The sequence below is a fragment of the Myotis daubentonii genome, chromosome X, assembly GCF_963259705.1.
Source record: "Myotis daubentonii chromosome X, mMyoDau2.1, whole genome shotgun sequence".
NCBI lineage: Eukaryota > Metazoa > Chordata > Mammalia > Chiroptera > Vespertilionidae > Myotis > Myotis daubentonii.
Window position 1 is genome coordinate 120,803,621 of NC_081861.1, and position 15,969 is coordinate 120,819,589.

The 15,969-nt window shown below is 44.1% G+C and overlaps 1 protein-coding gene across 1 annotated transcript; it reads left to right on the forward strand.

Moving 5' to 3' along the window:
* Positions 1-831: 831 nt before the first annotated feature.
* Positions 832-1,905, forward strand: LOC132223696 (casein kinase I-like). The gene has a single exon (XM_059678749.1). It carries the CDS (start codon positions 832-834, stop codon positions 1,903-1,905), a length of 1,074 nt encoding a protein of 357 aa, XP_059534732.1.
* Positions 1,906-15,969: the final 14,064 nt, after the last annotated feature.

The window sequence follows — 15,969 nt, forward strand, 5'->3', positions numbered from 1 at the left end:
CGATTAAAAGAGAAAAATATAAAGAATTCTGAAAAGTAGGATGAAATTATGGCAATATATTATGACAAAAATGAAAGACTAGGGAACTTAAGCATTGTGAGCATTTAAGTGTTATGTCAGAATATGGGCACATATGAAGTAAACTGAGCTGGCTTCATGGATCAGTAGATCTAAAAAGCAATGTCCCAGAAGGGCTAGAAAGTAAAAATATTTGTCATGTTTGAGAGGCAAGATGTACCAAGGGTTTTGTGCATAATTGCAGGAAGGAGAAAACGGAAGGTCTGTGCTGAGCATCCCGTTCAAAGCTGAGAAGGGTGAGGTCACTTTAAAACACACACACACACACACACACACACACACACTTTCCCAGAGTGCTCTGCGCCGCGAAGAGGCGGCTTCCAGGACTGGCGGCATTTTTGACCTTTGGCTGGAGCTGGAGTAACAAGATGGCGGCATCGGCGGACTGAGGGGTCCTTCCAGGCGGGAGCCGGCAGCAGTGGCGGTGGTGGTATCACCGCCCAAACTCACTGCACACCTTTTCCAGCCCGTGACGTCCTCGCTGCGAAAAAGGTGAGGGACTGGCGGCCCGCCTGACACAAGCGGCCCAGCCTGGGAACCTCAAAAACCCCGCCTAAATTGTAGATACCTGATTGGGCAGCGGTGATAGGGTTTCGCTCGGCGAATTCGGATTCGGGGGCCCTGTGACGTCAGCCGCCGGACGTGTTTCGTTCCCTTCCACCACTCTCGGGGAGCCAGCCGGAGGCTCGCGTCCTCCTCTCTGAGGCATTGAGGCGTTAGGGCTGGGCCCAGCCTCCTTCTTTGTCACCCAAGATGGCGAGCAGCAGCACCGGCGCCCAGGCCGATTTCATTGTTGGTGAAAAGTATAAACTAGTAAAGAAGATCGGGGCTGGCTCCTTCGGTGACGTTTATCTGGCCATCAACATCACCAGCGGCGAGGAGGTGGCAGTGAAATTAGAGCCTAAGAAGGCCAGGTACCCTCAGTTGCTGTACGAGAGTAAATTGTATAAGATCCTTCAGGGCGGGGTGGGCATCCCCCGCATGCGGTGGTACGGGCAAGAAAAAGAGTACAATGTGCTGGTCCTGGACCTTCTGGGGCCCAGTTTGGAAGACCTGTTTAATTTCTGCAACAGAAGGTTTACCATGAAAACGGTGCTTATGTTAGCTGACCAGATGATCAGTAGAATTGAATATATACATAAAAAGAACTTTATACACCGAGACATTAAACCCCATAACTTCCTCATGGGCATCGGGCGTCGCTGTAGTAAATGTTCACAAACTCCAACAGGGAAGAGAAAGAGGAGCACGGCTGCGAGTACTTCTCATAACACAGCTTTATCAGCATTGAAACAACTATTCCTTATTGATTTTGGTTTGGCGAAAAGGTACAGAGACAACAAGACAAAGCAACACATACCATACCGAGAAGATAAAAGCCTCACTGGCACCGCCCGGTATGCTAGCATCAATGCGCATCTGGGCATTGAACAGAGTCGCCGAGATGATATGGAATCCTTAGGCTATGTCCTGATGTATTTTAATAGAAGCAGCCTGCCATGGCAAGGTCTAACAGCTGCCACAAAGAAACAAAAATATGAGAAAATTTGTGAAAAGAAGATGTCCATTCCTGTGGAAGTTTTGTGTAAGGGGTTTCCTGCAGAATTTGTCATGTACTTAAACTACTGTCGTGGGCTGCGTTTTGAAGAAGCACCGGATTACGTATACCTGAGGCAGCTATTCCGCATTCTTTTCAAAATGCTAAATTACCAACAGGACTACACGTTTGATTGGACCACTTTACAGCAGAGAGCAGCACAGCCAGAGGCATCTACAAGTGGGCAGGGTCACCAGACCCAACCCCCAGCAGCCTCTAAGCGTGAATAAAGAAACAAAGGAGTTGTGCCGATGATCGAAGCAGCATTTGTTTCTCCCCAAGTCTAGACATTTTAGTTCATATGTACACTAGCCAGTTGTTGTGGACAACCATTTACTTGATGTAAAGAACTTAATTTCAGTGCTGTGTCCCAAGTTGTAGCCACTGTAATTGTGACTATTAACAGATAGTGAAACACGGTGTCGTTTTCTATTGTATTTCTTCAATGGCAAAGTTAACTAAATGTTTGACACCATAAATTGGTGGAAAAATTGTGCATATGCCAATTTTTTGTTAAAATTGTTTTCTTTGAAACAGTGGTGCTTTGAGATCGCATTTCAGAAGAACAACATGAACTGCTTACCTGTGCTAGAAATAACAGCTTCTAAAATGGAGACTTAAGGAAAACTTAGTGACTACTAGATTATCTGTAGGACTCTGCATTGTCTCTACTGTTCTTGGTATTTAAAAACATGTTTGTCACAGAAATTTAGTTAACATCTTAAAACTGAATGTGTATGCATGTTGCTTAGATAAACGTACTCACTGCAAACATCTATGTGGTCTGTGATTTTGTTTTTATTTTGAAATGGGAGCTTTTTTGTTTACAAATTCATTAAAAACTAAAAATTGTTTCTGTAAGGAAAAATAAAATTAAAATAAAATAAAATACAATACGTGTCGGGCATAGAGAAGGAAAAACTACTGACCCAGAAGATGCAAATATTAATAGGAGCCTGATTCTAGTCAAATTTCTACTGTTAGCCTCCTTTCTCCTTTTGGTTGGCCTTCGAGCAGGGGTGGCTATCAGTTTGGCCCTTGGGCCATATGGAGCCATGAAGTCATTTGGTCTGGCCCTGCCAAGTCATCAGGGAAGAGTTACTAACATATTAGACCAAATATAGCAGGTTAAATTTTTTTTGGTTGTTAATCCTCACCCGAGGATATGTTTCCATTGATTTTTAGACAGAGTGGAAGGGAGGTGGAGAAACACAGAGAAATATCGATATGAGAGAGACACGTTGATTGGTTGCCTCCCTGCACATGCCCCAACCAGGGCCAGGGATCAAACCTATAACCTAGGTACATGCCCTTGTCTGTAATCGAACCCTGGACCCTTCAGTCCGCAGGTCAACACTCTATCCACTGAGCCAAACCGGCTAGAGCATAGCAGGCTAATTTTTAGGTTGATATTCTTTATGGCTCGCAAATGTAAATATACAAATGGCCCTTGGCAGAAAACAGGTTCCCCACCCCTGCCTTAGAGGATCACAAATATTGAATAAGAATCAGAAGGCTGGAAGCCCCCATGATAGTGAATATAGAAAGAGGTAGCTTCAAACTGGGAAAAACAAGGATAGCCTACTAGAAAATGTGGCATAAGAAAAGTATGCCTGTTCCTACAATAGCTCTTTAGAGTGCTACTAGAGGTGCACGAATGCATGGGGTCCCTCGGCGTAACCTGTGGGGAACTGGCTGAAACCAGCAGAATGCATGGGGTCCCTCGGCGTAACCTGTGGGGAACTGGCTGAAACCAGCAGTCCAACATCCCCTGAAGGATGTAGCAGTACATGAAGCGACAGGTAGCCAGGGAAGAGCCGGAGCCCTGGCCAGTCGCCTTGCCACTCCTGCTCATCCTGGCCCTGCTGCTGCCACTACTCGGTAGGCTCGCTGCCACTGCCCTGTGGTCTCCATGCGCCCATCTTTGGTGATACCAGCATGCCCGTGACTGAGAAGCGGCCGTAGGCTCATGCCCAGTCAGTCCTGATGGTGGTCCTGATCCTGATCCTGGTCTGGATGGGGGAGGGGGGCACAAGGGGAGTGTCCACGGGAGAGGCTCACACTGCCACAGCAGTGCTTGCCAGCTGTGAGCCTGATGTCTGGTGCCCGCAGGTCAGCTGAGCAGTGCTCCCGCTGTGGGAATGCACTGACCACCAGGGGGCAGCTCCTGCATTGAGTGTCTGCCCCCTAGTGGTCAGTGCATGTCATAGCAACCGATGGAATGGTTGAATGGTCACTTAGACTTTTATATATATACAAATGAGAGAAAAGTCTTCTAGAAATGGTGGATGAGGTCATTAAAATTAATCTGCCAACTGCAAATTACTAATACTGGATATAACTAATATCTAATAACTAATATCACAGGTATCGTTCTGGAGGCCAACAATATCAGCTTGAAGTGAAGGGACAGAGGCCCAGAAACATAAATCTTTGGCATCACGCATTCCCCTACAACCAACAATTAGAAAATAATTTTAATTAGAAAATAGATTTTTAAAAATATGAAAGGTGATATCTAAATGGCCAATAAACATATAGCCTTGGACTCAAGCTCATTTAGGCACAAGTGAAATGCCAATCTATATATATAAAAAGGGAATATGCTAATTAGCTGAGCAACAGGGCCACTTAGGAGGAGGCTGCATCACCACCGCTCAGGAGGAGCTGCCTACGCAGATGGGCAGGAGCAGACTGCATGCGGTGCCCACCCCAGCAGCCGGGGGAGGCTGGGGCTGGGACCGGCCAGAGTGGAGGCACCAACACACCAACACACGGAGAGGCTGGGGTGGGGACGAGCCCGAGTGGAGACACAACACACAGGAGCGCCTGCCCCCACCCCAGCAGACACAACGCGGCACGGCAGGGTGCCTCCTTGCACGGTGGGAGGTGGGGCGCCTCCTTGAGTGATTTCAATCACTCACTGAGTCTCTAGTTAAAATATGAGATACTGCTACACTCCTGGAATAGCTAATATCAAAATCACTGACAATTTAAAATGTTAGCAAAATGATACAAAAAGGTAATTCCTATCCCCTGGTCTTTGTCACTTTGGAAAATATTTTGGCATTATTACCAACATTTCCTCTCTTGAAATATACCTACCAGAAATGTATGCATATGCCTACCAGTACACATGGCCATGAATGTTCATACACACTCATTATACCAATTAGTGGAAACCACAGAAACATTTCTCAATAACAGAATGGATAACCCCCCAATTTTCACATGTTTATTTAATGGAATACTACAAAGTAATGAAAAGAAGAATTATGGACACATGTAACAACACAGGTAAAATCTACACTAATAAAAGAGAAAAATGGTAATTGGCGTATGACGATACCCTTTCCATTGGCTAATCAGGGCTATATGCAAACTAACTGCCAACTAAGATTGGCAGTTAACTGCCAACAAGATGGTGGTTAATTTGCATATGTAGGCACAATGCAGGGAGGCGAAAGGGAAAGCAGGAAGAAGCCCCCTGCCACTGACAGTGATCGGAAACCCAGGGGGGAGCTAAGAGCTGGGGGGCAGGGCAAAGGCGGGGCCGCCTTTGCCCTGCCCCCCAGCCATGATCGGAGAATCAGGTGCCTTTTCCGCCCTGGCCAGTGATAGCAGGAAGTAGGGGTGGAGCCAGCGATGGGAGCTGGGCATGGTCGAAGCTGGCAGTCCCAGGAGCTAGGGGTCCCTTGCCTGGGCCTAAAGCGAAGCCCGCGATCGCGGGGCCGCTGCAGCTGTGGGTCCCCGCTGCACGGCCGGACGCCTCAGCCAGAGACACCCTGCAAAGGCAGGGGCGGAGCCCACGCGATCATGGCCCCCCCCCCTGCTGCCACTGCAGGTCCCCACTGCCTGGGCCGGACGCCTAGGCCAGAGGCGTCAGGCCTGGGCAAGGGGCCGATCCTGTGATTGGAGGGTGATGGGGGTCAACGCCTGAGGGCTCCCAGTATGTGAGAGGGGGCAGGCTGGGCTGAGGGACACTCCCCCCCCACACACACACACCCAGTGCACGAATTTCGTGCACCGGGCCCCTAGTACAAATATAATGTTAAATGACAGAAGGCAGATACAAAAATTATACGAATGTAAATTTTGAAACACGGAATGCAATTTTCTTTGCTAACATGTAAACAAATAAGGAGAGTGGTTACCTGTGACCAAGGTAGAGTGACATGTGGGGCTTCTGGGTAGTGCTAATATTATAAATTTGGACTTTATAGTGGTTTCATAGGTACTTGCTTTGTGACATACAATTGCACTATACATATCTGTGCAGTTTTTTTGCATGTGTGTTACATTTATGACAACATTTTTAAAAAGAAAAGCTACATGAAAATGTGTCGTTGCTTGTAAGGAAAATGAAGAAAAGTTATCTTGAAGGACTAGCATCCTTTGTCTCCTATATTTAGCTTAATCTATTTCTAGAACTAGCAAATGGAGCTTGAGAATAAGCAGAAGCCATAGAGGTTACAAATGTCCCTATTTTATAGGTGATAAAAATGAGGTCTAACAGGTTTGAGTATAAGTTCAATGTCATGTAACTAGCTAGAGCAGAGAATCATGTCTCCTCCCTAATAGTATGGATTTTAAAAAAAAATAGACCCTGATATTTTTTGCTAAATTCCCCCCTTTGAACTGTGAATTTAAAATTGAGTATTATATTTATACCTCAAATCCTATTTCCTGTTATAAATAGATTGATATATTTTAGAGATATATATTTTGAGGTTATTTTTCTCTGGAACTTTTTTCTCTTAGAAGTTCATGTGCATCGTGAAAAATCCTCACTTTGTAAATCCCTTCAGAATTAATGTGCAAACTGTCAGATGCACATAAGTTAAATATCAACTTTTAGTTAGTGGATGAGTTAGTATTTCTCTTCACATGAAAGATAAGATTTCACACCTAATATTCATGAGTCTTCATTATTTCTTTTATTTATTAGCTTTGATTTATTGTTATAAAATATAATGGGAGTGTATGTGCATGGCCCGACTTGTCTGTGGTAGTTATTTCCTGTGATACACATTGAAAGGCACAGGAGTCAGAGATGGTTTTATTCTTGTTCAAATGCAAAAGAAACCAATAGAAAAGAATGAAGGTATTAATATATCCAATTCATTCAATAAATATTTATCCAGTGTCCAGTAATGCAAGTTTAAAAGTGTTGAACTAGCAGTGTTTACAAGTTAATGATGTGATATTTGCATTCCAGAAATAAAGGTTCTGTATATTGCGAGTTTGTGATTTAATCCTGGTTCACTGCATGAGTCTTTGTTTCTTATTATTTCAAAGTGATCATTATTATGTGTGTATTCATCTGTTAAATAATAATCAATTATAGATGAAAGCCAAAGGCCTGGGGAGTGGTTAAGAAATCACAGCCAGTGGAGGTATTAATACTCTTGGTTTAAAGGGCTGTTCTCATGTGCCAAGTTTTGATTGTTCTAAATACTGGGATATATTACTGCCTTTCATCATACCAGAAAATGTGGAATTCTTCATTTCCTTGTTTTCCCTGGCTTTCAAAACAACCCTGGAGAGTCATTGTAAATCTGACTGGCATCTTTCATATATTACAGCACCTAACATGAAGCATAATGATTTCATGGTAAAATGTTTATTCTGTTTAGAATTTCACCTCATTCTAGATGGAGATCGCATGATTACAGTGTTCATTAGTCTGTCACAGGCTCAGTGGAATACTTTAGCAAATTAAAGGGAAGACAAAAACCCATTTCCTTATTTAATGACACTTTTCTATTCATTCTTCCTTGACATAAAATAGGAGAAATCTTCCTTCTGAGATTTGTAATCAAAATGAGATCAATAGATATTGAACATTTGCTCTTGCAAGGAATTGGGAGAAATATGGAAATGAATAAGATATAGTGCTTGCATACAACAGATTTATAATTCAGTTATACAATGAGAAAAATTAAATAGTACTATGATAACATTACAATATTTAAGTTATAATTTATGTTTATTATAACAAAGTTGTAAAGGCATTGTATTTCAGTATTGGTAATAATGTCTATAGCTAAATTTCATATGCCGTCTAAAAGTACAAATAAATGCAAATATAAATAAAAAGGAAGGTAGACCATTTTCATGTTTTCTTAAACTGTCAATTACTAAAATTTTACTTAGTTGATTGCTACTATGAGATATAGAAACTGCCATTTTACTCTCCCCCCTCCCCTCCTTTCAGGGCCTTTTTCGCCAGTAAAATCTATGTCTTAAAACAAAAAACTCAGGGTCTTTCTGACTTACACAAAGATTAAAGATTGTTTTTATTTAAAAAAAGATATTTCATATGTTTCCATATTTATAGATAGGTTTGAAATGTTTCCAAAGGTAGACTATTGGATTGGAAAGAACTGCTTAAAGTAGCCCCCCTTTATCCCCAGTGAATATATTTCAAGAACTCCAGTGGATACCTGAAACCACAGAGAGTAACAAACCCTATATACACATATGTTTTTTTCATATATATATTAACATTTATATATATATATAACATTTATATAGCATCTACATATATATTAACATTTAATTTAAAAACTAGGCACAGTAATCAATTAACAATAACTACTAATAAAATAGAACAATTATAACAATATACTGTAATTAAACTTATGTGAATTTGGCATAATTTGGTTAAATAAGGGTGACTTACACACAAGCACTGTGATGCTTCCATAGTGGATGTGATAACCAATGGCTACTAAGTGACTAATGGACTGGGAGAGTATAGAGCAAGCATATGCAGGACAAAGAGATGATTTATGTCTCAGGCAGGACAGAGCAGGATGGCACAAGATTTCATCTTGCTACTCAAGAATGGCGCACGATTTAAAACTTATGAATTGTTTATTTTTTTTAATTTTCTACTTAATATTTTCAGACTATGGTTTGCCACAGGTAACTAAAACTGTGGAAAATGAAACTATGGATAAGGGGGGACTACTGTAGTTTTTGATATGTAATTTATAATTAGAATTTAGGAGGGATGTGTTAGTCTATTTAAGGGGAGGGAATTATTTTGTTTTGAGGGTATATTCAAATTTGTGGTACTATACTGAATTTCATACTTGTCTAATCTGGAAATAGTTAAGCTATACCATTAATTTCAAACTATAAATATCTCCATGAGGCTATTTGTAAACCTATATTAAACTTATTTACATGAGTATGCATTTATGAACAAAGACAATAGCTCAACTTTCAAATTCCAGAAAAAAAATTTTTTAAGAAAGCAATTGTTGAAAACAATTTCTAGAGCTCACATTGATAAATACTTTAAAATTAGACATTTTGAAACAAACGAAATTGCAATTCTGAGGCCTTAATTTGCTGCCATTGACATTTTCTTCTAGGTGAAACATTTGAGTCCATAATTTCCGCTATATATATATATATATATATATATATATATATATATATATATATATATTACAGGCCCGGTGCACAAAATTTGTGCACTCGGGGGGTTGGGGGGAAGGGTGCGTCCCTCAGCCCAGCCTGCGCCCATTTGCAGTCCAGGACCCCTTGGGGGATATCCACCTGTTGACTTAGGCCCACTCCCTGGGGGATCAGGCTTAAGCTTGCAGTCAGACATCCTTCTGGCAGCCAGGGAGCCCTCGGGGGATGTCCGACTAAAGGTTTAAGCCCCCAAGGGTCGGGCCTAAACTGTTAGTTGGATATTCTTAGTGCTGCCACGGAGGTGGGAGAAGCTCCTGCCACCACCTCTGCACTGGCCAGCCATGAGCCAGCTTCTGGCTGAGTGGCACTACTCCTCCGTCTGACCTAAACCCTAGAGATTAGTACTTCATTTTACAACTTTTTCTCGGTTTATAGGCAGCAGCAAACTCAGACCACACAGTCGGGTGTGCAAGAAATGTTGCTTTCTTTATTGTTTAGTAACCAAACCTAACTTCAACTTCAGCCCCCATTCTGCCAAGTGAAAAAACAAAAACAAAATATTATTTAACTTAGGTTCCCCACCCCCTTCTCTGGAGTTGTACTTCCATGTCAGACAGTTTATATCTCAGGCAGAGGTGCCAAAGAGCCGAGCAGGGTCAAGAACATCTGGACCTCAGTCTTCTGTCTGGGCTGGCCCCCACCCAGCTGCCCTTGACCCTCACCTCAGAGCTCAAGTCCATGCTGATCCCTGGTATATTCTCCTCATCTGGGCCTTGAGGCCTCTTGAGTCCAATTTGCTCTCTCCCTCCCTCCCTGCCACCTTCTCTCTCTCACACAAAGAGCTATTGGGCTTTCTGGGGTGAGGTCCTCTGACACCTCCTCAGCCCCGTTGCAAGGACACCATCTTGGTGCCTTGGTCACGGCCACAAAGCTGTGCGGCTGCTCTCAGACCCTCCGTCTCCTGCTGCCTTAGGGAGTGACTCAGTGGGAGGGAAGGGTCACAGTCCTTTTTACATGGCCGCCAACAAACACTCAGTGTTCCTTCCCTCTAGTTCTCCTTCTCCTCCTCACCCCAGTCCAGGCACGTCTATGTGCAGGGCAGGGGAGGGTGGGAGGCAGGCGTGTCTCTGACCCAGCACACAGGCTTCCAGATCCACTGCTCCCCCAGGAGGCCTTCCACGCTCTTGACCTCTACACCCAGAACCTGCCCCCTCTCAGCTGCAGGTCTTTGCCCGCAGTGGTCAAGTCTGTTTAGAGCAGTGGTTCTCCACCTTGGCTGCACATTAGAATCACCTGGGAATCTTTTCAAAATCCTGATTTCTGGGCCTCATCCTCCGGAAATTCTGTTTCTTTGTTACTAATGTTGTGGCCCTACCCCATAACAAAGAGAATTTCCAGAGGATGAGGCCCAGAAATCAGGATTTTAAAAAGATTCCCAGGTGATTCTAATGTGCAGCCAAGGTGGAGAACCACTGGTTTAGAGGCTTGAAGTCAAGAAGTGCCTTTGTTCTCTGCTTTCTGGAGGCAGTCAGCGTGGAACATTCCTGCCTGGACTGGGGAGGGGTCTCTGGGTGTTAAGAATACCAGGAGGGGGAGCACAAACTCCTAGAGCTCTGAGATGGGAAAGGAAGCACCCCCTCACCTCTGACCCCAGGACGTTTCTTTAGAAGCAGAAGCCTCATCCTGTGCAGAGGCCTGTGCTGGCTGCCTCAGTTTCTCAGAGACAACGAATTTGATGAACGTCTTTTACCCACTGCAGTAGCTGCTTCATTTGTTCGTTCTCGCATTTTTCATTAGCTGATAAATTGCCCCTGTGGCTGCAACCTGTTGTGTCTGACTCAGCCAGCGGGGAGCTATGGGAGCTGTGCAGGGACAGGGGAAGTGGGAGGGGGCCCCGGCCCGCAGAGAGGGTCAGTGGTGCCTGCCCAGCTGTCTCAGAGGATGTGGCTTAGGTTAGGTCCTGTCCTTTGGCGACTTTAGGAGGGGAGTCCGTGTCCTCCGCTCCCCACTTTGACACAGGGGTGGAAGTTCTCCTTGCTCTCTGGCCTCATAACTCAGTGGATCATAGTGGGATGCTGCAGGCAGGCAGCTTCTGCGGCTGCACACAGGCACGGGCTGGTGGCTTCTGCAGCTGCACACGGGTGTGGGCCTGCAACCCGGGACCCGATCAGGTCACAGGCGGCGGCAGGCGGCTTTTGTGGCTGTACACAGGCGTGAGCAGGCGGCTTCTGTGGCTGCACATGCTGTGGGCAGGTGGCTTCAGGGGCTGCACAGGGGTGCGGGCAGGTGGCTACTGGGGGGTCGGGGTTGCCACCTGACCTGCTCCCGGGCCCTCCTGCACTCCAATCACCATGGTGATCTCGGGGCGCAGGCCAGCCACCTGTCCCGGGAGTCCGGTGTTGCGGCCTGGCCTGCGCCCGGGCCCTCTCGCCCTCCAATCGATCGCGGGGCACAGGCCCTCCCGCCCTCCGATAGCCATGGCGATCTCTGGGCGCAGGCCAGCTGGCAACCCTGGCCCCCGGGGGGACCGGGGTTGCTGCCTGGCCTGCTCCCGTGCCCTCCCGCCCTCCGATTGTCATGGTGATCTTGGGGCAGCAGGCCAGCCGCCAGCCCTGGGAGTTTGGGATTGCCCCCTGGCTTGCGCCCTGGCCCTCCGGCCCTCCGGCCCTCCGATCGCCATGGCGATTGCTGGGCACAGGCCAGCCGGCAACACTGGCCCCCGGGTCGTTGGGAGTTTCTGCCTGGCCTGCACTCCAGCCCTCCCGCACTCCAATTGCGAGGGGCAGGCCCTTCCGCCCTCGATCTCCACATGGCATTGCTGGGAGCAGGCCAGCCGGCAACCCTGTCCCTCCAGGGGTCCGGGGTTGCGGCCTGACCTGTGCCCAGGCCCTCCCGCCCTCCGATCCCACCACCCTGGGATCGCCATGGCGATCGCTGGGCGCAGGCCAGCCGGCAACCCCAACCGGCTTTCCGATGGCGATCACTGGCTGAAGGCGGCCTTTGCCCACCCCGCAGCTCTTGCCTGCCACCTGGGTTGCGGATCACCATTCTTCAGTCCTTCCCCTTTTGCCTCCCAGCATTGCGGCTAGTATGCAAATTAACCGCCATCTTTGTTGGTGGTTAACCGCCATCTTGGCTGGCAGTTAATTTGCATATTGCCCTGATTAGCCAATGGGAAGGGTAGCGGTCATACGCCAATTACCATATTTCTCTTTTATTAGATAGGAGATATATATATATATATATATATATATATATATATATATATGAAAAATAATTTTTAAAAATCTTTATTGTTGAAAATATTAAATATGTCCCTTCTTCAATCTCATGAAACTTAACAAAAGGAAGATAAACAATCCAATAAAAAAATGGGCAACGGACCTAGATAGACAGTTTTTGAAAGAGGACATACAGAAGGCCGAAAGACATATGAAAACATGCTCAAAGTCACTAATTATACGAGAGATGCAAATCAAAACGATAATGTGTTATCATCTCACACCTGTCAGAATGGCTATCATCAACAAATCAACAAACAACAAGTGTTGGAGAGGATGTGGAGAAAAAGGAACCCTTCTGCACTGCTGGTGGGAATGCAGACTGGTGCAGCCACTGTGGAGAACAGTATGGAGCTACCTCAAAAAACTAAAAATGGAACTCCCATTTGACCCAGTGATCCCACTTCTAAGAATATATCCCAAGAAACCAGAAACGCCAATCAGAAAGGATATATGCACCTCTATGTTCATAGCAGCACAATTCACCATAGCTAAGATCTGGAAACAGATGAGTGGATTAGAAAACTGTGGTACATATACACAATGGAATACTATGCTGCGGTAAAAAAAAAGGAACTCTTGCCTTTTGCAACAGCATGGATGGAACTGGAGAGCATTATGCTAAGTGAAATAAGCCAGTCAGAGAAAGATAAATACCACATGATCTCACTCATTTGTGGATTATAGAGAACAACATAGACTGATGAAAAGGGACAGACCCAAAGACTAAAAAACAGTGATCAGGCTATCAATCCCCAGAAAGAAAGTAGGGGAGGGCGGGGGTAAGGGGAAGAGATCAACCGAAGGACTTGTATACATGTATATAAGCCAAACCAATGGACATGGACAACAGGGGGATGGGAGCATGAGTGTGCGGGGGCGGGGGGGGGGTTGGGGGTTAATGGGGGTATGAGGACACATTTGTAATACCTTAACTAATAATAATAAAAAAGAAAATATTAAATATGTCTCTTCTTCCCCCATTGACACCTTCTAACCCAACCCCACCCCCCACCCCAGGCCTTCACCGCACTATGGTCCATGTCCATGAATTATGCATATATGCATCAAGTTCTTTGGTTGATCTCTTCCAACCAACCCAACCTCCCCTCTTCCCTCTGAGATTCGACAGACTGTTCCATGCTTCTATGTCTCTGGATCTATTTTGTTCACCAATTCATTTTGTTCATTGCCGAATGCCTATGACTGGTGTGAATGCTTTATAGAGTTTATATCACCTAAACTTCACAACAACCCTGTGGAATAGGTTAAGTTGATGCTGAAATCAGACTGCCTTGTTATTAGTGCTGGCTACTGGCCCAGTGTATTATCTTGGGCAAAGCACTTTAGTATCAGTATCCACTATTAAAAATAATTTAAAAATAGAAAATAAGAATTTTATTATGGCAAAGGTCAAATTAAACATACATAAGAATTCTTGACACATAAAATGAATAATTTTAGTGTCAGCTACTCTTAATAGAAAAGCAAATTGAAGCTTAGAGTGTTAAGTACCTTTTTCTTGGGTAACACTGTGAGTAAATACTATGGCTGGAATATAAAGGTAAACAACAAGACTCTGGACACCAATAATCTCCTATATGATGGAGGAAAATCTTGAGTCCAGATCATGGTGATAGCATTTAAATCCATGATGTTTTTCTCCTTAGGCTATAAAATAAGCCTCTTTAAAAATCATCTGAGAGATGCAAATTAAAATGACAATGAGATATCATCTCACACCTGTCAGAATGGCTATCATCAACAAATCAACAAAGGACAAGTGCTGGCGAGGATGCTGAGAAAAAGGAACCCTCCTGCACTGCTGGTGGGAATGCAGACTGGTGAAGCTACTCTGGAAGACAGTATGGAGTTTCCTCAAAAAGTTAAAAATGGAATTCCCATTGGACCCAGTGATCCCACTTCTAGGAATATATCCCAAGAAACCAGAAACACCAATCAGAAAGGATATATGCACACCTATGTTCATAGCAGCACAATTCACCATAGCTAAGATTTGGAAACAGCCTAAGTGCCCATCAGCAGATGAGTGGATTAGAAAACTGTGGTACATCTACACAATGGAATACTATGCTGCGGTAAAAAAGAGGGAATTTTTACCATTTGCAACAGCATGGATGGAACTGGAGAGCATTATGCTAAGCGAAATAAGCCAGTCAGAGAAAGATAAATATCACATGATCTATTCATATGTGGGATATAATGATGAATATAATTTGATGAACAAGAATAGATCCAGAGACAAATGACAAGGGGAGGGGGGTTAGAGAGCAACCAAAGGACTTGTATGCATGCATATTAGCATAACCAATGGACACAGACACTGGGGAGGTGAGGGCATGCCCGGGGTGGGAATGGCTGGGGTGGGGGGAGTGTCAAGCAGGGTAAAAGGAGACATATGTAAAACTTTAGATAGTAATTAAATTAACAAATAATAAAATAAAATTTTAAAAAAAGAAAGTTCAGGCCAACTTAAAAACAAATATTGGATATGCACCGTATAATGGGCATTGAGTCCAAGGGTTTACTGACAAAATAAATATTATCAGATATGCTTAAACTTGCTGGAGCATGGATAAACAATACTGCATTTGGTTATACTATGGAGATTATTGAAAGCTGTTGTAAAGTAAGAGAACTCGAATTTAACAGATTTTTACATAAGTGATTAATGCTGAAATACCTGTTAATGATCCTGAATGCTTCTATACTAGAGTTATACCTATAGATTTAAGTGATTACAGATACCTTTTTATGACCATTGCAGTTTGCTCAGAATCCTCTAGAGTAATTTGGTACAATTATTAAGAAATATTTTATGAATGAACATTTATTCATTCATTTGTGCATACCCAACAAAGGAAAACTCATTTCCACACTAATGATCCATTTTTCAAGGAAGAGTACTCTTGTATATAAAGATCAATGAAGGATTTATTAAATTGCTTTGTCCAATTGCTTCTACTTGCAAAGTGGATAATTCAATCATTTTTAATTTTTACAGTATTACAGATATCCCCCATTTTTGCCCTCTTCCTCCCCCTCCACGCAGACCCTGCCCTACTCCAGGCCTTCACTACACTATTGTCTGTGTCCATAGGCTATGAATATATGCCTATATGTTTCTTGGTTAATCTCTTCCAGTCCCCTCCACACTCCTCCCCTCTGAGATCTGTCAGTCTGTTCCATGAATGCATATCTCTGGACCTATTTTGTTTGCCAGTTTATTCAGTAGATTCCACATATAAGTGAAATCATATGATATTGGTCTGGTTTATTTTGCTTAGTATAATCCTGTCCAGTGCCATCCATGCTGTCACAAAGGAAAGAGATGCTTCTTTTTTTACAGATGCATAGTTTTCCAGTTCCAATTTTAGTGGGAATATTTGGCATGATGAGACCAGTCACTGGTTTATTAAATTCTTTTTAAAAACAATTTTAGGCCCTGACTGGTTTGGCTCAGTGGATAGAGCATCGGCCTACGGACTGAAGGGTCCTAGGTTCGATTCTGGTCAAGGGCATGTACCTTGGTTGCGGGCACATCCCCAGTTAGGGGTGTGC

What these genes read in the sequence shown, in the direction of transcription:
- LOC132223696 (XM_059678749.1), top strand. Translation starts at nt 832, where the DNA reads ATGGCGAGCAGCAGCACCGGCGCCCAGGCCGATTTCATTGTTGGTGAA.